The sequence below is a fragment of the Pecten maximus genome, chromosome 1 (genome assembly GCF_902652985.1).
Source record: "Pecten maximus chromosome 1, xPecMax1.1, whole genome shotgun sequence".
NCBI lineage: Eukaryota > Metazoa > Mollusca > Bivalvia > Pectinida > Pectinidae > Pecten > Pecten maximus.
The window spans coordinates 45,329,867-45,353,324 of NC_047015.1; the positions used below are offsets into that span (position 1 = coordinate 45,329,867).

The window sequence follows — 23,458 nt, forward strand, 5'->3', positions numbered from 1 at the left end:
AATATACATTAATGACATTTATATCAACTGTAAGAAAACTCAAATCAGAGAAGCTTTTTATTTGTATCTTTGCATTATACCCTTTCCTCTGTTCCTGACGCCGGACAGACACCTTTTTTCCTTGTACTTCTTGTCCATTTAATTCTGAACATGCTTTATCAGCATCCGGTTCACACAGATACTTCACGAAGCTAAAACAAAAAAATATCAAAATCTAATACAATTTACCAGTACACAGACTTAACATTTTAACGTTAACAAGCATACTTGGTTAAGCAATACATATCTCCTACCAGCCCCCACTAAAGACCTTGACCCAAAAGCCCTGGTCCTTTATCATTGTTTGAAGCTTTATCAAATACTTTTAAGGAATGAAGGTGCCAGAGTGCAGACAAATTTAAGGTTAACTTGATGTTAAGTACATACTTGTGTACAAGACAGATGGAGAGGAAACCAGTATCCCCCCCCCCCCCCCCCCCCCCCCCAGATCAGCGGGATTAATAAATATACTAGCCTATCAAAAAAAAAAAAACTTATTGTTATAACCAATAGTACTGAAAATTATGCCAATTTTTATTTCGTATAATTATATACTTTAAGGCGTTTGACTCAAAGCTTTTGTGAGAAATATTCTTTTCATATAATGCATGAAAGATCATGAACACAAGGAAAAATAAGTGAAATTTCATCAAAATCGTGATAGAGACCCGACAAGTGTGTCCTAAGGGGTAAAGTGTAGTCCTCCTCTGATGGAAACTTTAGCTTGCACTTGTACGCTATTTAAAGCACATCACCCTTATACAGATTATCCACAACATTTAACAAAACTTAATTTTACACGATGGCCTTTTTTATTCTCATGACGTACATTCACTCACCTGCATATTAGGACAATATTTTCTTTTATTGCTAAATTACAAGGAACTTTCCATGCTTAGGATAGCTCTCCCTCTGTACCTTGGTGATCAGCACTACGTACGTAGATCATCCAACGAAGAATCTACATTCCATTTTACTTTATAATACGATTCATATTGTACAAAAAAAAGATATCATTTATAGCATGCATAAATATATTAAACATTTTCTACTTTACTTCAGGAAATGTCACACTATCATTATGACATAGAATATTAACCTGGTCCTGTAGAGTATACTTGACAAAAATAGCTAATACTAACCCTGCAAAGTCCCCTTTAATGTATTCGTTCATTTTTTCTGCTGATACACAACATAATTAACTATATTTTCCTTTTAATTCACAGAACTTTATTATTTTACTTACGCATATCTGACGAGTGGGTTGTTATTCTGTTCTTTTACAATAATTCCTTGGATTTCCCCATATTTTGAAAATATTTTGCCAACATTTCGCTGAAAATGAAATATCAAAATGTGTTAAAGTATTAATTAAAACAGGGTAAGTAATATTAGGTATACATGGAATTGATTCATTCAAAACTAAACTGTTAAAACCAAAAAATGAAATATTCTAAATGTACATGACGTGCTTCAATAACTGACCAATGTCCAGAGAAGACTTCATTACAGGGAAACACTTCAATTGCAAAATATTCTCAAAACTGAAACTTTCTGAAATATGGATGGATACTGCCAGCTTTATTTAAAGAGAATTATGGTGCTAACAAATTTTAATGGGTCAATAAATTAATGGAAGATTTTCCTGATCTCTTGATTAGACTGCACAGCAGTTTTTATGTCAGATATTTGAGTCCTAGGACTGTGCATTTTTCTGTAGGACTCAAAATGTTGAAATGAGTTTCTGGACTTGTTAAAAAATACCTTGGAAAACCTACTGCTGCACACTATATATGCAGATCCTAAATGTCAAGAGATCCAATAGGTATAAAATTCAGAAAACTTTTATGTAAAGCTACAGTGCAGATTTAACTACCAATTTTTGTATTACTAAATTAACTTTTTTGTGAAAATATAGCAAAAATATAGCAAGTCCAGGATTCATCAATGCACTGATTCAAAATCTGCAAGAGTAAGAGAATGTAAATACAGGTGCATTTTAAATGGAGTATTTCAAGTAGAAGAATGGTGGATTCTTGGAACTACCTCAACCATCAAAACTCAGTAGTAGAAGCTACATATCTTAACTGTTTTAAATCCATTTAACTCTATTAGCTATTAAAAGCAACAACAGTGTCAACAACTTGAACAAGAAGGTTAAAGTTTATAAATGGAGATGAATGAAATTTAATATTAAAGTTTGAAATCACTTTCACCAACTGTTGTCAGTCAGATATATATAATCAGTTCAGACTACACCAGGCAAGAACAGTGTTAAAATATCTTTGAACTGAGGCATGTGATAGCTAGGTTATACAATTCTTTGTTTCGGTGCCTATCGAATAGGCCAATGTATTTGGAAGACTAGATTTTTACTGTTTATTATTTTATTAATGATATCTTTGATACCCCAAGTAATACAGTTATCATTGCAACGTGCATTGTGGAGTCTGTTTGATGTTCACTGCTATAGAACATAGACACATATGTCAACAACAACAGCAGACCCTATCAAGTTCACAGCTCTAAAACTACTCAACACAAGAACTCTTTCTTCACAAGAACAGTAGTTGACTGGAACCATCTGGACGACAATATTGTGCGTGCCCAAACAGTGGAGGGATTCAAACTATCCCTCTCAAAACAGCACCAATAAAGTGCTGTTCCCTCTAGATCTCTCCATCGCCAAAACCAGAATTGGGACCTGCGACGTACCTATACCGATTGATGTTGGCCTAGGAGAAACAGGTAACAGTATGATAGTACTGCATTTAATCTGTTGTGTTTAACAAGATATAACTGGCATATATGGTACCCCACGGATTGCAATCATTGAAATATTTCTTATTCTCTAGATTAGATACAACCGAGTCTGAGTGTACTGGTGTTAACCAATTGTGGTAACCCAGACTCCATATAATACCACTAAGCAGTCGAACCACAGGGGCACGTTCTCCTGTGCTCGGACCGAGTCCTGTGAAGGTTTAAGTTAAAAGTTAAGTTTATTTCCAGATCAGGATTGATTGATCCTCTATACTGGACTCAACATACAATATATATACACAATGATATAATAATAAGGTATGTACAAATCATAATAAATAGTTACATGTTCAGTTCCATTAAATGCTATTTAAAAGTTTATATTGATATATCGGCTCTGTAATTATAAGTGATGTCTTGGTTTTCCCAGAATTTATCAAGTCTATTCTTAAAACAGTTTGTGTTAGGGGCAAATATCACGGTTTCCGGCAGAGAATTCCAGATCCTTGCTGATCTCACAGTGAAATAGTTTCTTCTGAGAGAAGATATTGCTCTTTAAAACAGACATTTGTTGCCACATTTTCCCTCTGACCTAATATAATGGTAATCTGAAATGAAACAAATTACTGCAAGCTGTACAATGCATAACAGCTCTTTTTTGCTTAAGCTGTTTTTCCTAAATAAATTCAACTATATTTCAGACATAGGAGCACGTCTAGCTTTATGTAAACCGGTATTTTCTGGCTATGTTTACATCCACCACAGGAGACCCGACACTACGATTTTATTGTTCTTTGTCGAAAATGAAGTGAGGTATTTCTCGCTTGCTTAACAAGTCAAAAGACATGCCACCAACCCGAAGACAAAATATTCTATAGGAACATAGTAAGAGGGACATTAGTTGCAAACAAACATAAATCAAGAGACATGTGAATCGACCCAGAAACCCAATGCATGTTCTCAGAAATTTTCCGGGAACATGTGTCAAAAGTAAAAATAGTTTTCCTATTTGAACTTCAGCTTCCAACCGTCCCATATTCTGAGTAAATGGTCAAATATATCCTTTGAAGCATTTTCACTTTGCAATTAACACCAATAATGCTTACTTCGTTAGCGTCGGTGGGTAGATTACCCACAAAAACATCGTAGGTTATCGCCCGTTTCGCCATATTTGTTTTTGACCCACGTGGTTTGAAAATACCGCGAAGGAGCGCCTCCTAGCACAAGGTTTTGAAAAACCTCTTATAAGAACCGCAACTCGTTCTTGCAAAACTTCATTAAGCTGCATGAATGCACATATATTGTGTCATAAATTTATTAAGATTATTCATTTCAGTTAGTTAAGCCTAATGACAAACCGTTTTCCCCATATACATATTGTATCTGTATTTGAATTGATAAAGATATCTTTATCTTATAATATAGAGAAATGTATCTAAATGCAGATACCGATACCTGTTAAACCCCAAATAACCAACTTGGTTGGGTGGCATATATATATTCTATTCTATATATCTTAGTATAAAAAATAGATGCTACATTTGGCACAACTTTCCAGGAGCGGATCTAGGAATTTGAAAGGGGGGGGGGGGGGGGGGGCAGTAATTACATATAGGCGCGAGCCGAATTTTTTTTGGCGAGGGGTCTGGGGGCCAAAATTTCGGAAAATGAAATGATTATATAGAAAATTAGGCGTTTTTTTAAGGCTATAAAAATTTTTCCTCATCCGAAAAAGGATCCGCTAGTAGCTTTCGAGTGTACGTATAATGCTTGCACGTGAGTATTAATCAATGTGATATGTCCGGATTAACGAGTGCCTTCAGACGAGTGATACTGAATCATGTGTTAAAGATCTCCATATCTGGCAAATAAGAAAATCGTTAACTTTCCCTTCTAAACTAGACCTAATCAATTTCAATTTGTTTGATTTCTAAGTTACTATAAGACAATCGAATGACATCACGTAGAATAATTTATCATGACGTCATAATGATATTAAGATTAGCACTTGTACGATTTGTCTGACGATATTCATAACAATTAAGGTCACATGGCATGGTGAGCTCGGTAACGTGGATTAGCGTATTATAATGTATGTCATTGCACACGCTCTAATTCAATATCAACATAATATGCATTCATGATATGTGACAAGGTAAATAAATTTCTGATCATTACAATAACTTGTTGTGACCTGATATGTGACAACCCGTTTACTTGGACATTTTTTTTCAATACAATTACTTTTTGCATTCTAGCTCCTACTTTATTAATTGTTAAAACCAGGGACACATATATATCCCTGGTCAACCAACATTATATAATTAATATCAATAATTAATGTATAATTTAATGACATTAATAAATTAATTATCAAATATAAGCCTAATTATTCGTGTTTTTACACCGTTGGTTTTTTAGGAGTCTAATATTGGGTGGATAAAATGATAAAACCTATATCTACATCTGAATGACGTTGGATATGTTGAATGATGACGTCACGTCAACAAACTCTTACATATGACGCTAAACTATATTCGGAACCAAGTCTTATTCTAGTATTAGTCACATAGAATCATATAATATTGTTTTGAATACGGCAGAACTCCGTGATTATCTTATGTCGTTGTACATACATAGATGTATATTATAATTACAAACGATCATAGCGTCACTTCGACTTGTAAACACAGTACTTCTCCACTAAGAGTTAGGTCTCAGCTATGATTGGTTGCCCGATCTAATAATAGACCTCACAACAGCGATGGGCGGGACATCCGCCAATCAATACCGTGACCCACTTTGAGTTGAGAACGCACTGTCTCGCATATAGTCCGCCGCTATTTTTAGTCGCAGCAGTGTATGAATGTGGTCCGATAAAAGCATGGGATTTTAGTCGATATGGACTTTTAATTGTCATTATTATACTGGTAAGTACACAGTCATATACTACTTTAGCTTTTTACGAGCAAGTTTTGAGTTATATTGCAGGCATTTATCGGATATATTGCTTACAAACGTACAAACTTCAACGACCATAATGGCGGCAACTTCGCGTGTTGTTCATTGCGCATTCACCTCTGAGCATGTAGGCGTGGCTTAACTTGTAGAAGTGTTTTCCCCGATGGTATCAATGCGCTTTGCTACTGCAGAGGGCGCCAACATGTAAACGTCAAATAAATCCGTAAATATGTTCATTTTGTGACAGTTTCAAGTAAAAACTTAACTATCACAATACATCAATACAATAATTAAACTCCGTAAGAAACAAACGATCATTGTACATCTCAATATTATACGAATAATTAATTTTAAAGAATATGCACATTAACCTTTTGATAGTCTAACCAATGAAAAATTGAAAGCAATTAAATTGAAGTTCAGATTTTAAAGAATTTGAATTAATGTTTCGATACATTACTGACTTTAAATGGAATAACAGTTTTAAAAATTGGTTCAGAAGTTATTCAATGGCTAAGATATATTGCAATGTTGCAAATAATGAAATAGCAATGATAATATTTTCGGAGGATTGCGTGAAGTGTTTATAAATCATGTTTTTATTTTGATTCGTTCGGGAATTTCAAATTTCAGTTTCCAACCAATATTTAGTAGGATTTATGATAATATATTATATATGTAGTTAGTGTCCTTGAAAAGCAAAATTTATTTCACGTTTAGAAATATATTAGCTATTTTTTATTTGAATAGTTAAGACTTCCTCTCTAATATTTTTGCCTACATATTTTATGGATTTAGATCTATCATGCTCAGTGAAGTGGTGATTTCTTTGGGGCATGTTAATTCAACATTTTTCTTTTTCGAAAGATTTATTGCCCAATGTTGTTCCGCAATTTTAATGTTGTCCTCTGTGTTTTCGATCAACATTTCACAAGCTTTTTTGAAAGAGTTATTGCTCTTTTTTCTTTGACCATTTGTCCATGTGTTTCCTCTTATGGGTCACGTCCTATCTTTATCAAACTTGATATGATCTACCATGATATGCTGTTGTTATCCATATGTTTAATACGGATTCAATCAGACTTTCATGTTTAATATTGCTTAAATTTTTAATATTGTAATATTAGTTCTTAAGAATATAGCCATTTCATACTTCACAGGGCAGCCTTATATCACTCACAAGTTTACTTCTTACGCTGGTCAATGGGAAATGCCCCTGCTTTTCGCAATGGTAAAATAAGCTTCTTAACAACGCAGCTAATTGTGTTTATAGTCCAAATAATGCTTCTTTTTGTGATATTAGCGTATTTGTACAGTATATGAAAACCTAAATCAGAATGGGAAACAAACCCGTTTTCAATGGTTCCCTCGTTCTCAGTATAATATGATCGGATGGGTGTCACGCTACCATATCAAGGCGTAGCATTTCAGTACGATGGCACTATAAGCGGCCAATCATTCATGGATACCGTCCTTACATAAAATTATTGAATTAATCGGGCGTAAAACAAAACAAAACGTTTAACAATGTAATATTGAAAACATAAAAATACAAAAACGTTCTTACAATTTTCGCTTCCATCTATATCCTTAAAATTATGAACCATTTACGCTGTCTCGTTGAAATGAAATATATACACATTGCTTGTTCAATATGCTGGTTTTTGGTTACTGAAAATTTCAGCTGAAGGTAACTGTTAATAAAGATATATATTGACGGCATGCACATATGTCTCTCCAAATAAAGTACGACATCTTTAAGCAAATCAAAAGTTGACTGAAATCAAAAGAGAAAGCTAAGATTATTCTCAAATTCGATTATTTACTTATTTTGAAGCAAACGTTGACTTACCCTGGCTAGTGGCTACTCCAGGGAGGGGTTAACCCGTGGAGTATCGAGGATGACGATGACTGAACTCAAACGTGATAGATCGAGATGTCACTTATCGCATGTTAAAGCCATAAGGTTACAGTTTAATGTTTAATGCTTAATTCTTAATATTTATTTCTGTATGTTTTGACTAGGTTTAACATGTGAAATTCCCTATCTCTGAAGTTGTTAATATTTTCTCCGATGTAATATTATGAAGCTGATGAAATTGAAATAGGAAAATAAGTCTGTAAGAACACTTCGTGAAAGGTATGCATGTGCAAAGGTCATTGGCAGAAGCCAATGTAACCTTTTCATCGTATAAATCACAGGCGTCTGCTCCTGGTTACTATATCAACAAGGTGTAACACTTGAAGATCAGACGAGGCATCGACTGTGGAACGGAAGTAGGCTATTGATTGGCCGGCAGTTATAGTTAGTATTGCATACAGAGCTGTCGACCAACCAGATTGCGCCTTGCATACCGCTCTTAAACATACAGACTACTTCCGTTCCATATTCGTTGTATCGTCTGCTATCACGGCCTCTTTTGATCAATTTGCCCATCTTTAAACCATTGTCACACGACAAAAGAAGGATTCAAAACCAAGGTCCGTTACTGAAGTTTGTGTACATTTGATATTTTAGTCCAATTAAATTTAAACTCCAAGTGAATCGAAGCTCATCCACCACTTCCGGCTTTTCGAGTTTTGCACCTTGTTGATATAGTAAGAGAAGGGGCTAATATTTTCATATCTTTTTATGTTAAAATAGTAAATAAAGAAGTCTGTCTAACTTAATATCAGCGAAACGATTAAAATGAGGTCAGCATATCAGCAAAAGAAAAATTTATACGGAAATGTTTTTAGAAATGTATTGAAAACGATTGAAAAAGCACAAAAGTGATGGATATGACTTTTAAATGTTAATCTAATATTGACGTAGACTAATTAATGCAAAACTGTATCATACAGCGTTATCACGTTCCAAGGACGTCAATCCAGAAGGTAACTTGAAAAAATGAAAAATAGCAATAAGACCGATTTTTTAAAGTCAGGATGCCTTTGGCACCTGCCGTTATAGTCGTGGTGAGTAAATTTTGTTAGTCACACTTTTGTTTCCGGCTAACAACTTCTCTTTTCTGTAATACAAATGATATACATCCGCAGCCTAATATAGTTTCTATTTTAACAGCAATTATTGACACGATTTAACTTATTGTTCCCGTGTTTACTGCCATTATTTAAAATGAAATATCAATGTTTATTATAAATAGATTATTAAGTATAAACATTTTCCGCATCAGTATAATATTGCAATTTTGTTGGCGTAGGATTACGTAGTTCTGTCTCAATCCTGCCTGAAAACGAAAGTTAAAAAATCAGTTTGATCGTCATGGAAATTTACATGCGTCCACAGAGAAACTATCCACATGCCTTGGACTCGTATGTTCATCCTCAGTTTATATGTAGGAACATTTCACCTAAGCCTAAAAACAATCGAATTTTCGTAGTCAAATGTTTACAATTCTATAAATAGCTTTGCAGCCAAACCCACTTCAGCTGTCACTTGACTGATCACGTGATCATCACTTTCGGCTAAAATGGCGGTTATGTCTAATGTAACTAAATCAGCGACCGTTCGCAGTTTCATATTTATTGAAATCAACAGGAATCGAAGGCAAGTGGTAACAAACTACATTGCCGTTTTTCACGAGGATTTTATTAAATAAGATTATTATTTGTTTAATTGAAAAGAATCTAACGATTATGATCCGTGACTGATCATGATGTACTGGCGTCTTGTTTGTCAAAACGGTAGGCCTAATTTCTCGTCGGACAGCGTGACCGACAACGCGACCGCAGTTTTCTATCGGAGGTAATAAAATATTTGCATTTTCGATGTTAGTAGGGGTCATAAAATAGATGTTTGTTAGGCCTAAGTAACATCATATGATATAAATAAATAAAAAAAAAAAACTTAGGCTGTGTACATCTTGGATTTTATCTCTAGTTGTAAATGTTAATAGACCAATTTGACCTTCAGTTGATTTTTTCAAAGTTTACAAGCAGCTTTACTGATTCAGAAGTATATCAATAATCTTCCACAAACATTAAATAAATAGGTCAGGGAAAGAACTATACTCAGCTTTTGGAAAGTTTTCAGCAGATAAATACGTTAAACATGTTTTCTTAAATATATATAGAATAGGAATGACCAGATTAAGACATTTTATCTGATACAAATGTAGCTGTCTGACTATAAATCAAATTTTAAGTTTCTTATTGATATTTTATGTCCTCAGACCCTGACGTTTCTCAGGGCCTTTGGCCCTTTGATCTAGAGGAGTAAGCGCGATGTCAATGTGTTAAAATAATGTAATGTACTTTAAAAGATAGCGACCAAATGACTTTTTTTATAGTCTTCAACAACCTGCACCTCTTCGAACCTGTGTTGGTTTGTGTGATCAGCAGTTGTCATCTTTACTATGTTTAGATATGCATTGAATTGCTGAAATATGAAAAACATAACTGCTTTGCTATCTAGCTTGCAGTATGTATTTAAAACCGTATTACCTTGATAATAGTAACAGATACTCACCTGAGTAATGCATTCTTAAATATGTTTTCGTTTATTTCAGAACTACTTCAAGTATCAACATGGCATCCGGTTCACGCGCGGAAACGGACAAATCCGCCATCGCTGCCAAACTGTGGGCTGCTGCGAGAAACACAGTGGATATGCTGACAAACGATGAAAGTGAAACCGCATTCAGTTCTGTAGAGGACATGTTGGGCAAATCATCTTATGATGTGAGTGATGATAATGACATGGAAGTGGAGACAATGGACATGGGATTGAAGATAGATTCCGTATTCACTTTGCCGCTGGATACGTATTTAGAAGAAAAAGCAGAAGAGCCAATCGAGAAGTTACTTAGGAGAGAACAGCAGACTAAATTCCTTGAATCTCAGTGTAAGCCATTCTCTGTTGTCTTGCAAAACATTGATCACGACCTTGCAGGGAGACACCGGGTATTTTACAGACAATGGAAAAGACGTTTTGATAAGTGTGGAGAATCTTGTCGATATAAGTATATCGATAGTATACTGAGACCACGACCGAAAAACCCCAAAAAGAAGAGGAAGCCATATACATACAAAAATGGCACGAGAAAATCAGGCAGCAGGTCTTGTTTGGAAAATGTGTCGCAGTATAGTGGCGAAAAGAACGACACATCGCATAAAGAAAATGTCGTGGCTGTCAAGCAATCTTCAAACAAAAAACCAACGCAGCTCCGGGATTCATTGCGTAAGAAAGCGCTTTCAGATAGAGAAAAATTGCGATATCAGTACGTGAACCAAATGATGCGTAAAGATAACTCTACTAAATCTTACATCATGCGTTATCAGTTTGGCAACAAACACGCGAATACGTCAGCAGATCAGGTCACCCGTTCACCGCAAATATGCGAAACAAAAACAACGACCAATGTAACTACAGCATCGGGCAAACAATGCGCAACCGAGACTCTGAGGAAAATGAAAGTGAAAATAGAACCAGGTTTAGAAATGCAAAACACGACACCTGAAGAGAAACTCTCAACATTTCATAATGTTAAAGTGAAAATAGAGCCGACGGATGAAACTGAAGCTAACGGTTATAACGTTCAGGATGACTCTACAATGGTGTCGCTTTTGAAAAAAACTAGTTCATCGGAAGAAATGAAAAACTATTCTACAATCAAAGGGATTCTGGGAACAAGGAAAGAATCGGGAGGTGACGCACAAACGAAGGCAAATCTGACAATCCAATCAATTACAGACGCTTTAAAGTTCAAACTTAAGTCTTCTGGGTCAACTGATTTAACCAGTGGTGCACTAAAGGTATCAATGCCCTTTGCTCCTTACAAGAGTAAGAGACCTGTCGATTCTAAACCTGCAGACAAAAGCAAAGTTTTCACCTCGTCTGCACCACAAAATCAGAATTTTAAAACTCCGACAAATAATGTGCCTTTATTAAAAAATACTTCTGTCCTCTTAACAGCTGCCAATCAAGTGTCGTCACCTCAGGCCCCGCTTCAATTTCTCATGACAGGTGTCAATTCAGCAGGTACCCAGAATCAGTCGCAAATGATTCTGACGGGTTCAAACACAACACGTACCCTTAATTCGCCACAATTAGTTATGTCTGGTTTGAATGCCCCATCAGGTACTCAAAATCCAACACAAATCGTTTTGGCAGCTGCAAATACGACAAGCACACAGAATCCTGCACAGCTGATTTTAACCAATACTAATCAGCTTACCAATACGAATATGCAACAAATTGTCCTGCCACATGCAAACAGACCAGTCACAAACCAGCAACTGCTTTTAGCAAATAATGCAAACGGATCAACACGATTATTTTTGGCAAATACAAATTCAACACTTCCAGTATCTCAGAGTACTCCAAATCTGGTACTGACGAATAACATTCGGCCTCAAGTATCTCAGAGTACTCCAAATTTGGTACTGACGAATAACAATCCGCCTGTTACTAACAGTGGCCAATCGCAGGTACTTTATGCCAACGTGTACACCAATCCAAATCAGACGAACGTTACCGGCGTTTTGCAAACGGGACAGTACGTAATGGACCAAATAGTTCAGCAACTTCAACAGCAACCAAGTATGTTGAATATAACATCCAAACCGCAAGTGCAGCCACAAACAATCGCAGGGCCTACAGTCCATACTGTAACTCCGCCAGTGCAAAGGACAACCTTTGAACCTTCTTCATCGTCTGTTGTACCACAACCTGTACCTGTGATACAAACATCCAGTGTTTTGCCTAACTCAATGTCATTTCCACCCGGTACCCTATTTTTTAAACGGAATTCTCTTCCTGAAGCAGCCCCTATAACAGGTATGCAAGCATTGTCTGAAATAAGGACAGAAACTCAGATAAAATCGACTTCTGCAATAGGTGACAATATTCAAGGAAGCATAGACAATTCCAGTGTTCCAGTGGAAGGGAAAACTGTTACCATTGGAAAGCAAAAATATTTGCTCGTTCCAGCGTCATCGTTGAAGTCTTACGCCCAAAGCATGAATGATGCAATCGTAAACACAGAAAATAACGACACAAAGAAAAGATATGACGGATTTTCGTCGTCGTCTGTCTCGGAAAAGGTAAATATGTTACTAGAAAGGAATGACGCCATTGTTAATCGAACCATGATATCAACAAGCCAGTCCAATAAACCGACGAACAGTAAAGTAATTTTACCTAAATTAATGTCTTCGGATGCTCGAAAAGATAGCCTTACAACTGTAGCAGCTCGGAAAGATGGGCATCCTAAAGTAGAAGCCCGGAAAGATGGGCATCCTAAAGTAGAAGCTCGGAAAGATGGGCATCCTAAAGTAGAAGCTCGGAAAGATGGCCCCCCGAAAGTAGAAGCTCGGAAAGATGGCCCCCCGAAAGTAGAAGCTCGGAAAGATAGGCTTCTGACAGAAGAAGATCGGAAAGATAGGCCTCTGACAGTCAGAGAGGCCCTACAAAACAAGGCAAGACCACGACAAATAGCTCAAACATTCGTGTCTAATGATAAGACTGATAATGATGATGATGTTATTTACATCGACGATCCCGATGCTGTTCCTGTTGTCATTACCATACCTCATACCTCTGCGAATTCGCGGAAGCGAAATCCAAGGAAGTCCAAGCCCCAGCCTCGTTTAGATTATGACGAGTTTTTGAAACTACAGAAGTCACGACCGATTGTTTCAAGCGGTGACGATAGCTGCACTGACACTGAAGTTGATATTGAGACTGTTGATACTGTGCCGGGAATGGCCGGAAAAGGCATGCTAATTCCGAGAACTCCCACAATGCCAAAAGGTGTGCGTGAATGGCCGGATGGTGCAACCATTAGCGAGAAGAGCATTACACTTCCCTCAAATATGTTGGAAAACATTGACGAATCAGCATGGTGAATATGTTGAGAAAATAACATTTTGCTGGAGTTACGACTGTGCTAGGTATTACGAAAATATTGTTACATTTCTACGTTAGGATACTCTGCTTTCTATACTACTCTGGTCCTTAAGATATGTTTCCGATCGGCAGTTTATACTATTTGCCTCGAAAAGTAAGGAAGAAGTAGAGGAACTAGTTGTAATATCCGATTCGATATATTCCGATACCTGAATATGAATTATTACAAATCAACCAAGAAATCCATACTATTCCATTTCAATACTTTAACTCCTACTGAACACGAACAAGTTTCTCTTGATATTTCCATATTATTCGTATTGAAGATATTTGTCCACTGTTTTGTTTTCAGATTTACTGTTTTGAAAAAAAATGCGAAAGCAGTATTTGTGATAAGATACTGAATGTTTGGATGGAAAGTTCTTTTGCGTTTGAATATCAATGCTCTCTTAATTTTGAATTCAGTTAAATTTTCCGTCAAAGCCGGCGGGTGCAAACATGTTTCACAAACATCTTCTGGATATTGAAAATGCACTATAGATGCATTGAAATGGAAAACCTTGAAAAATAAATCATTATTAAACAGTAATAAATACCCGTCGCGTTGGAGGACTCGAGGCAATAAGGTTTCCTGAGCAGGTGTTTTATCCTTGGTAGTAAAGTTTATTATTAAATTAATTGAAATACATAAAAGCGCAATGATTAATAATTAGCGCACACGAATTACCTTACGTAGACAACAACATTCAGAAACCAAATTAGTGCAATCATAAATCAGCGGAAAGAGCGCTTTGATAAGACTACCTCTAAAACATGGACATTTACTGTATGTTGTAAAATACCTATACAGTCCAGTAGTAATGTTGTTGTCCCGGCTGGCTTGGCAGATAATACTAAGGTATAAGATTTCGTGCCACTATTGCATATGACAGACAGGCGTCTTGTTGGTTTGACTAGCAATTTCGTTTTAAATAATTGAGCCAATACGTTTATTTGGTCTAGATGTTGATACCAGTATGTGTTTATATTTTAATTGTTTTAATATTCATTAACATCGTTACCATTAAGTCCATCACTGACTATAAATATATGTTATTTCATATACACATTTGTTTGATTTATATCTGGCAGAAGTTACCCTGTGAACTTTCTATAAAGTTCTGTCCGTCGTCTTACTTCAGCATGTGTGAGACGTATTCCCACTATCCAACAGCAATATTCATGTCAAAATAAAGAGAACAAAAGGATTCTATTTGCTGGGAACTTAATTTTGCTATATTCGTCGTTATTTAGTACACCGCGAAGATAAATACCCAGTGAATATTTACAGTATGTATTAAAATGTTTCTTGTCGCGAAATTTAATACCCGCGAACTACGACAGACTGGGACAACCGCGAAATATTAGCGCCGTGAATTTAACAACTATACAGCATACACCTGGTTATCCTACATAAGCTCACGGGAAAACATCAATCTAATACCTTATCTATAACGGGTTTCCGATCGGTCAGCCGAGATGGCCGCAACGGCCTCCGAGTGGCTCAAAAACTATTTCGCTATTACTCTTTTATGATTCAATGCAATTCGATAAAACGTTGTTGGATGGATGGTTACAAGATGAACTTTTGAGTTTGAGATGAGTTTTGTATAAAAAATGAAATTAAAAACAAAATGGCCACCATAGAGATGACTTCTGATTGGTCGAAATTAAGATACTGTTCGATTTAGATGAAATCTAGTACCGGTGGTATGTAGGTGTAGTATGGCACTGAAAACAATGTCGATGTTTATATTTCGAAAACAAATCCACCTCAGTTTCACATTTTTAGAAAATGGCCACCATTTACTGGCTTCTTAGTGGTCAAAATTTACGTATTGTTCAATTTCAATGAGAACTGGTTTATTGTGGTAATCGGGGACTGGAAATTCAACTGCATAGAGACCACATTCGCATCTTTGGAAATATAGGAGGCATTTGGAGGAACTCTGTAATGGTTTCCCTTGTCATATAAATCCAGTGGGATATCAACTTTAAACTTAGCAACAATAATCGTAATACTTTGTAGATGTATGTAATCTATAAGAGGTAGAATTTACCTCCCGTTTCAGAAAGCTGTATTACTAGACTACTGTAACAGTTAATTTCATGATTCTACAAATAACTTCATTGGCGGGGAGGGGATATTAGATGTCCTCCGGACGACAGTTCTAATGTTAACCAGATTTCCTAGTGATATTATATCGTGTTTCGTCGTCTGTCGTCAACTGTTCCTTCAATAAACTATTTCTTTTTAAAAAGAGACCAAGAGCCATTATGTAAGGTAGGGTCAATATGTGCATACCGTTAAAATGCCATCTCATACAGATGATTCTAACCAAGCTTGAAGTATTTCCAATGGCAAATCAACAAATGATGCTCAAAATATAATTTCCCTATATAAACTACAGTAAAGTTTACCCCCCGGAGGAGGAAACGCGATATCCCAGGGTCATACATTTCACAATTTTGGTAAACCACCTTAAGACGACCCTTTTATCTATGAAGAATATTATTTGATTCTACCATATCTTGGTATTGGGAAGAAGATTTCAGTCAATATGACCCATTTTGACCCCGTCCATCGGCTTTTATTGGTCAGTCAGGGCCAATGTGTTCATACCATCAAACTGCCTTCTAATAATAATACGGTTTTTTTTTCTAACCCAAATCGACAAATGATGCTCAAAAATGTGATTTTTTCGATGCAAACTATAGTAAATGTTAATCCTCCCCAGGAGGAAACGCGAAACCCAACGGTCATGCAATTCACAATTTTGGCGAAGTACCTTAAGACTGAACGTTCCATCTACCAAAACGTATTTTATTCTACCTTATTCGGGTCTTGAGAAGAAGATTTTGACATGTTTTTGCCCCTCCCCATAAGCCTCTTAGACCATATAATTCACATTTTTTTACCTTTGGCAATGGAAGGATTCTGCAAAATTTCATTGAAGTTATAGTTGTTTCTGGGAGGAATTCGAAAATTGAATTGTTTACAACGCACGACGACGGACAAAGTCGATTAGAATAGAACCTAAAACCATAATCTAACGACATACAAAGGAAGCCATAATTATAACCAAAAACCATAATCTACCGACATATAGGAAGCCATAATTTTAACCAAAAACTGATAAAAGGAGGGTTGAAGTTCAGAGTATACAAAATGAAGATATACACGGAGACGCTTGAAAAGAATGTTTTAGAATGGCAAAGCGTTATCTGCTTCAACGTAAATGTTTGTATGTCGGTATTTTCTGCTTTTGAATTTGTAATAACATGTGGTGCCATAAAAATTCATTAGTAATAATCCAAACAAAATAACAACCCGGATGGGTTTTTTTTTAGTTTTATTTATCTATTTTTTTTCAATTTAAAAAAGAACTGGAAAGCATAACAGTGAGAAAATATATCGTCGTAGCTGTGAAGATTTATTTTTTATATATATCCAAGACCTATATCCAAAACAAAAGCTAACAATAGTATAGGACTCATCAGAAGAACATATAACTACATTGGGGGGAAAAATGTAATTACTATGCAAAGACTAAACCTCAAACATTGGAACACCGTAGTACTTTAGGAGATCTAACCAACATTTTTGTGACTGAGCCTCGGCATATTTCAGGAGTGCAGAGATCGAAAGTGAATGTAACCCAGGAGTATCGAGAATCACTTCTAAATGGATATCAATACCAAGACAGGAGTATCGCACACAACCATAGGCTTCCATATTAGACTTATGGAAAAATGTGTCTCCACATGTCATGTTTGCGGCTTCTTCTGGAACAATAATTTGAGGCGGCAAAATAACATTGTATATAACAAGGAAATCAGTTGTGTAATACAATAATTTTAATAATAACTTTATATTAATATTCAGATCTGTGTCAATTATGTATCCTATAAAATCTCCATTTTTTACATTAAGTGATATTTTCTGACGCATTGCGTAATTCATATGACATATTAAAAGTGCTTTATTTTTGTTTAATAAAATTGATGATGCTGTGATTTTAACATTTTCAAATATTATTCTTTCATATAATTGAAACAATGGGACGAGCATGGTTAACTAAATATATATGACGCTGTTTATATATATATGTGTGTGTGTGTGTGTGTGTGTGTGTGTGTGTGTGTGTGTGTGTGTGTGTGATTTTCATTTGCATGTTTTCATATGTATATTATATTGTACGTATTACGTTGTTTTGATATCTGGCACACAAAATTCATATAATTTTGATATATCAAGTGTCATTAAAAGATACACACTTCACCAAAACGATTCATAGCAATAATCGTCTTTTTCATAGACACTTGCCATATTTTTGCAATCTGACGCCTTTTCCTCGGCACACATATCTTCGTCACTTCCTGAAATTGGATATACCGAGCAGTATATAAATTTCTGCCATCTTTCTTCACAAACAGTAAATTTTTGACATAGATCTGAACCACCGACTCCCTTTGAAGTTTTGTAAAACTCAGATACACCCAGATACGTAACGGTTTGGGCGTCCAGTTTCATACTTTCAAAGACAAGCGAAGGTCGAATAGTGCTTCGTATGTAGGCGAGATCATAACCCCAGTAACAGTCCCGATGTGGTAGAATGAAATCGGCAATGTATTTTATCAATTTGTACATACTGTCAAAAACATCGTCTTTCAGCCGACGTAGGATTCTACACGGGGCCATTGTTTTATGAATGTCGGTTAGTATACTTTGTTCATAATCTTCTAACTCTGGAGAACGACACAGTGGTACAGAAGTGTAATTGGCTTTATCCACCTGGCCACGTCTAATCAAATCCATTCGGATTCCCCAGTAACAGCTACTGATGTTGGTTTTTAAGTTAATCGCTATAAATCGGAGTAGGTCAAAGTTAGAATGTAAATGTAAATAGCTGTTATTATGTTTCTGAACTATGGCCAGGATTTTTGATGGTGGTCGTTTATTGTCGAGGAATTTTCGGATGTCCTTCAGGATCTTGGTGTACCTTTCTCTTTCCTCGATAATATGTCGAGTTTCATTCAGAGTCTTGCGAAGGTATTTTGTAACATTTGCCAAGTGGGTATTCATGTGACCTATATATCCGGAATTGATATTCACAGGGTTGTTAAGTTTATTCAGGTATACATGAAAGGACGGAAATTGGTTTGGAAAATAACCAAGTAATGTCTGTAACGGGTTTACGACATGTTTGATGTACTTTGATTTAAAATCTACGATTTGTTTCATATTCTTCTCAATTTCGTTGATAGCAACGGTAAGACGAGATGTTTGTTGCTTAAGGTTATCTCGAATCTTTTTTTCCTCATTTATCTGTGTATATAGATCATACGCAGAAAATCCTATGCCGACAAGAAAACCAAAACCAGTCACCATCGCTGTAGTTTTTGTTATAATCTCTGCCGATAATACCCAATACAAAGACATAAATTCTAAAGCTGACCCAAAAACTTCAAACACATACGTTCTGGAATTATATTGAAGCCAGTCTTCGTAATTTGTAAGTAGATTGTCCGTGTCAGTATATGTTTCAGACATTTGGGTATGATATGAAATATCTGTCACATTCATTAACTGTCCAGTTAAATAAGCCAATTCAGTGATATAGCTCTTTGTTATTTGCAATTGCGAAGACAGTTCCGTCCAGTCGATTTCATTCACTTGACGTCGTAATTCAAGACGTAGCTTCTCTACTCGTGGTCCTAGAATTTCGCTGATTTCTTTTCTGAAAAAAAATGTGATTGTTAGTTCATCTACAACAAAAACAGCAAATATATCAAATTATGTTGTAATCTAGCTTATGTTGCTTTTATTGTGCTTTGTAAACTGGGGGAAATCCATCAAACGGATACATACTGCTTAGGACACAGGATGGAATCAGACTACACAGGCGCTTCGGTCGTGTGTTTGTGAGCTGTATTAGTTGCGTTTAATTGTGTTGGTATCTATTTATCTATTTTCATTTTCGGTTTGTTTACGAAAATATATTTTGCCATGTGAGTCGGGTACTCTTCCGTAAGCAGTCGCGGGAGGGGTATTCAATCAGATACTTTCTTATATAGAGGGTTGAAGGCGATGGTCAATTTAGATACGTTGTTATATGTAGAAAAATAAATAAACTGTAATGCTAAAAAAAAGCGATATTTAATGAAAATGCAAGGTTAAACTTACTTCATTTCGCAGACAGATGGATAAAACAGACATCCTTTCTGGATAGAAACACCACGCAATGCAGTTGTTGTAACTGTGGATACAAGCGACGCTATACCCAGGATAATTAACCTAGAATGCACGTATCAAATAAGAATCACTGGATCATATGAGAATTGAAAAAAAATGCACAAGCATTCTGAGAGCGGTTGTTAAATATCAAGAAAGAATTATATAGAACAGACCTAATTTATATATGGCAAAAAGAAAACTTTGATAATGTATCTTACATTATAGATAAAGACAGACATTTTGACATATATAGGCAAGACTGCATATTCATGTCTCAACAGTGAAATTAGTATGCGTGGTTATTTGAGAAATTACTTAAATTTGGCTGACAGCTGACGATTTAAATGTAGAAAAAGTCGTTATCAAAATATTCAGAGACACTTGAGAATTTGTACTTCATGTAATCTAAATGATGTCGAGGAGGAAATGTATTCTTAAGTGCCAATGTTATTCTGAAATACGTCAGACATTTTTGAAACGTTACGATTTTAAATAGCCAAACATGTTCAAGTTGATACATTTATTAAACAGACAAAATGCAAAAGAATTAGAAAAAATAGCCAAATATATTAAAGTGGCTAATGCCAAAAGAACTTCATTGACTAGTTATGCTCTCCGAGTATATTGTCTCTTGCACGTATTTATTATTTTTTGATATTGTCAATGTTATATAAAGTATATTATGTATAATTTTATGATACTGATGAGACGGAAGACTCGAAAGCAATAAAGAACTTGAACTTGAGAATGAATACATATTGATAGATGATGGGTTGTCAGTTGAGTATTTGTGTTTTGAAGGGTATGTACACGAAGAAAAAAAATCACAGGACGTGCATCATTTTTATTATTTAACTTGATATACACTTACCCAATAGCTCTCTTACTTCTTGGCTGGCTTCTCTCTAAATAAATAAAAAGACACAAATTGCAAATATATAATGCAAATTTTGCTCACTTTGCACTATGCAGATTACAGTATTGGTTATTTTATCCCTGTAATCGTATGAGATTTATAGTATTGCCTTCAGAATTCCAATGGTTGCTGATGGTGTATCGGGTGTAAAAATGTTAACTTTATTAACTTTATTTATTTTACAGCAATTGCGAAACAAGTTATACCATCGTATACCAACCACTCGTGTTGGCCCGGATGGATCTTACTGGGGGAGGAAACCAGCGTACCCGGGGAAAACACACGGGGTCGGGCAAGTGACCCCATAACTTTTCACGTGCGATCTGGAAATCGAAACCCGGCCGCCTAGGTGAAATTCAAGTGTGTTACCACTGTGTCACCCGACCAACCAATCGGGTAGAATCGGGCGAATGAAGGACAGGACAGCCAATTAATATTGTATCTCCATTTAATTGATTTAGAGGATATAATTAGCATGTCTTTTGATATTTAGGTCTTGATCATACATCAATAATCGGACGTTGGCGGATTTATGTGTGTTGTGTCGCTGCATGCCTTACCTGTATCACATAGGAAGTAAATGTCTGGGTGTAGCTCCCACTGTAAGCCGGATTGCGCACTGGAATTCTTGAGGATATGAACTCCCCCTGAACTTTCCTGTGGATTTCTAGTATCACTCTCAAGATGCATGGCTATCTGTATTGTTTTCCCAAGATTTCCTGTGTACAATGTTACATGTATATTAAGCACAGGGACATAATGACAATCGCGTGCTCTAATACAACGGATACAAATGCTGTACAGTATTAGAGCGCGAGATTGCAAAACGTACGCCTAATTATCTAAAGACCTCCAGTGCTTTCTCACAGGACAGGATTATCCCATGCCAGATCTTAATGTCTTCTCATAGACTGAAATAAATTCTTCTCATAGACTGAACTAACTTTTCATAGACTGCAATGTCTTCTCATAGACTGAAATAAATTCTTCTCATAGACTGAACTAACTTTTCATAGACTGCGATGTCTTCTCATAGACAGAAATAAATTCTTCTCATAGACTGAACTAACTTTTCATAGACTGAAATGCCTTCTCATATACTGAAATGTTTTATCATAGACTGAAATATCTTCTCGTAGACTGAAAAAAATGCTCATAGACTGAGCTAACCTTTCATGGACTGAAATGTCTTCTCATAGATTGATATTACCTATTACCCACGATCTCAATGTCTTCTCATAGACCGAGATTACTCATTATCCATGAACAATGTCCTCTCATAGACAAGATTATCATCCATTCCCAACGACCTCGTCTAAAAGTGTACTTTATGAATATCTAGTTGATCATTTTACTTTGCAGTTTTATTGGACAAAGTATATACCTGTAAAATGTTTATCGAAATTACGTCTGTCTGCTCATAACTTAGCTATCGAGACAGGTAGATATGTCCACTTACCAAGAGAACAAAGACTTTGTACTAAATGTAGACAAGATATTGAAGATGAGTATCATTTTATTCTAGTATGCAAAAGTTTTTTATGATTTAAAGAAAAAATTCATCAAACCATTTTACTGGCGCAAACCGTCAATGTATAAGCTTATCCAATTACTGTGCGTTAATAATATTGGCGAAATGATGCCAACAAAGTCATAGTGTAATTAGCATACTATAGACATGTCACCTGTATTTTATAATTTTTGTGTGGTTCAGTAATAGTCAGAATTAGTTCTCCGCCATTTTATATGCATGAATTGTTATATGATATATATGTATCTTGGAATCCTATATGCTATGTAGCATTTAGAAATAAATTGAATTGAATTGAATTGACCTCAATGTCTTCTCAGAGAACCAGACTACCCAATACAAAAAGACATCTCCAATCAAAGCCGCGATGATTTATCCCATGATTGAGTACTTAATGAATGGTACTTACCCATCACCCACGACCTCAGTGACTCGAGATAGAATAGTTCCATGGAGAGCGTTCCGTTGTCATAGTAACTCCGGTAGAGTGCAGACTTGCCTACTCCTTGAATGCGCGTGAAGCTATCAATGATTTCCCGCGTGTTGGTGAACCTTCGACTCGATATGATCAGAGTATCACATGTACCTACAAGGATTAAACAATTGTGTTGTATAAAAAAAGCATTATCATTGGTGATATCAACGGAAATTAGCTTTACTATATCCATCCAGTATTTTCCCAACACATGAACATTAATGGTAGGGTTGATAACATTCAGCAATGGGCGTTGAACATGGGATATGGGATGAAAATAAAAATTACAAGAAAAATATTTATGAGAACATTACATTTTCTGTTTGTTCTTATACCATATGTATCGTTGAGTACCCTTGTGGTGTGGCCATCATCATTAGCCAACGCCGACGTATGGCCAACCAACCGACCAACAGCCAACGATTTTTTGGCCAATTCATGGTGGAACTTGGATTTTATGAAAAGTTAGATTGCCATTATAATTCACGTTACTATCAAGTTAAACTGTGCAGTGTAAAAAAATCATCTTTGTGCTTATCAAATTACCTAAATGTGATATAAATGATTAAGTAACCCAGATATTATACAGCGTTGAAAATAATCGTTCTGCATCTTCAAAATTGTATTTGTAGAACTTTAAATAT

At 35.8% G+C, this 23,458-nt stretch overlaps 3 protein-coding genes across 4 annotated transcripts in view; 1 reads left to right on the forward strand and 2 right to left on the reverse strand.

Annotated features, from left to right (window-relative positions):
- LOC117334982 (serine/threonine-protein kinase 31-like) overlaps positions 1-3,976 on the reverse strand; it is a 30,153-nt gene extending 26,177 nt beyond the window's left edge. For both annotated transcript variants that reach the window (XM_033894866.1, XM_033894875.1), the window contains exons 1-3: positions 3,909-3,976; positions 1,286-1,374; positions 81-191 (exon numbers count right to left, since the gene is read on the reverse strand). In XM_033894866.1, coding sequence (XP_033750757.1) covers positions 81-191; positions 1,286-1,374; positions 3,909-3,971 — 263 coding nt within the window. In that variant the 5' untranslated portion in view covers positions 3,972-3,976. The remainder of the gene's footprint in view (positions 1-80; positions 192-1,285; positions 1,375-3,908) is intronic.
- A 1,653-nt stretch (positions 3,977-5,629) lies between these two features.
- On the forward strand, positions 5,630-14,867 carry LOC117334995 (mucin-17-like). The gene is made up of 2 exons (XM_033894887.1): positions 5,630-5,732; positions 10,275-14,867. The coding sequence occupies exon 2, from the start codon at positions 10,294-10,296 to the stop codon at positions 13,612-13,614; it is 3,321 nt and encodes a 1,106-aa protein (XP_033750778.1). The 5' UTR covers positions 5,630-5,732; positions 10,275-10,293; the 3' UTR covers positions 13,615-14,867.
- A 2,967-nt stretch (positions 14,868-17,834) lies between these two features.
- LOC117327931 lies at positions 17,835-19,947 on the reverse strand. The gene is made up of 2 exons (XM_033885217.1): positions 19,842-19,947; positions 17,835-19,395 (listed from the first exon to the last, which is right to left on the reverse strand). The coding sequence occupies exons 1-2, from the start codon at positions 19,844-19,846 to the stop codon at positions 17,934-17,936; spliced, it is 1,467 nt and encodes a 488-aa protein (XP_033741108.1). The 5' UTR covers positions 19,847-19,947; the 3' UTR covers positions 17,835-17,933.
- Positions 19,948-23,458: the final 3,511 nt, after the last annotated feature.

Bases quoted from the DNA above. Each gene is read 5' to 3' on its own strand.
- LOC117334995 (XM_033894887.1), top strand. From the start codon at position 10,294: ATGGCATCCGGTTCACGCGCGGAAACGGACAAATCCGCCATCGCTGCC.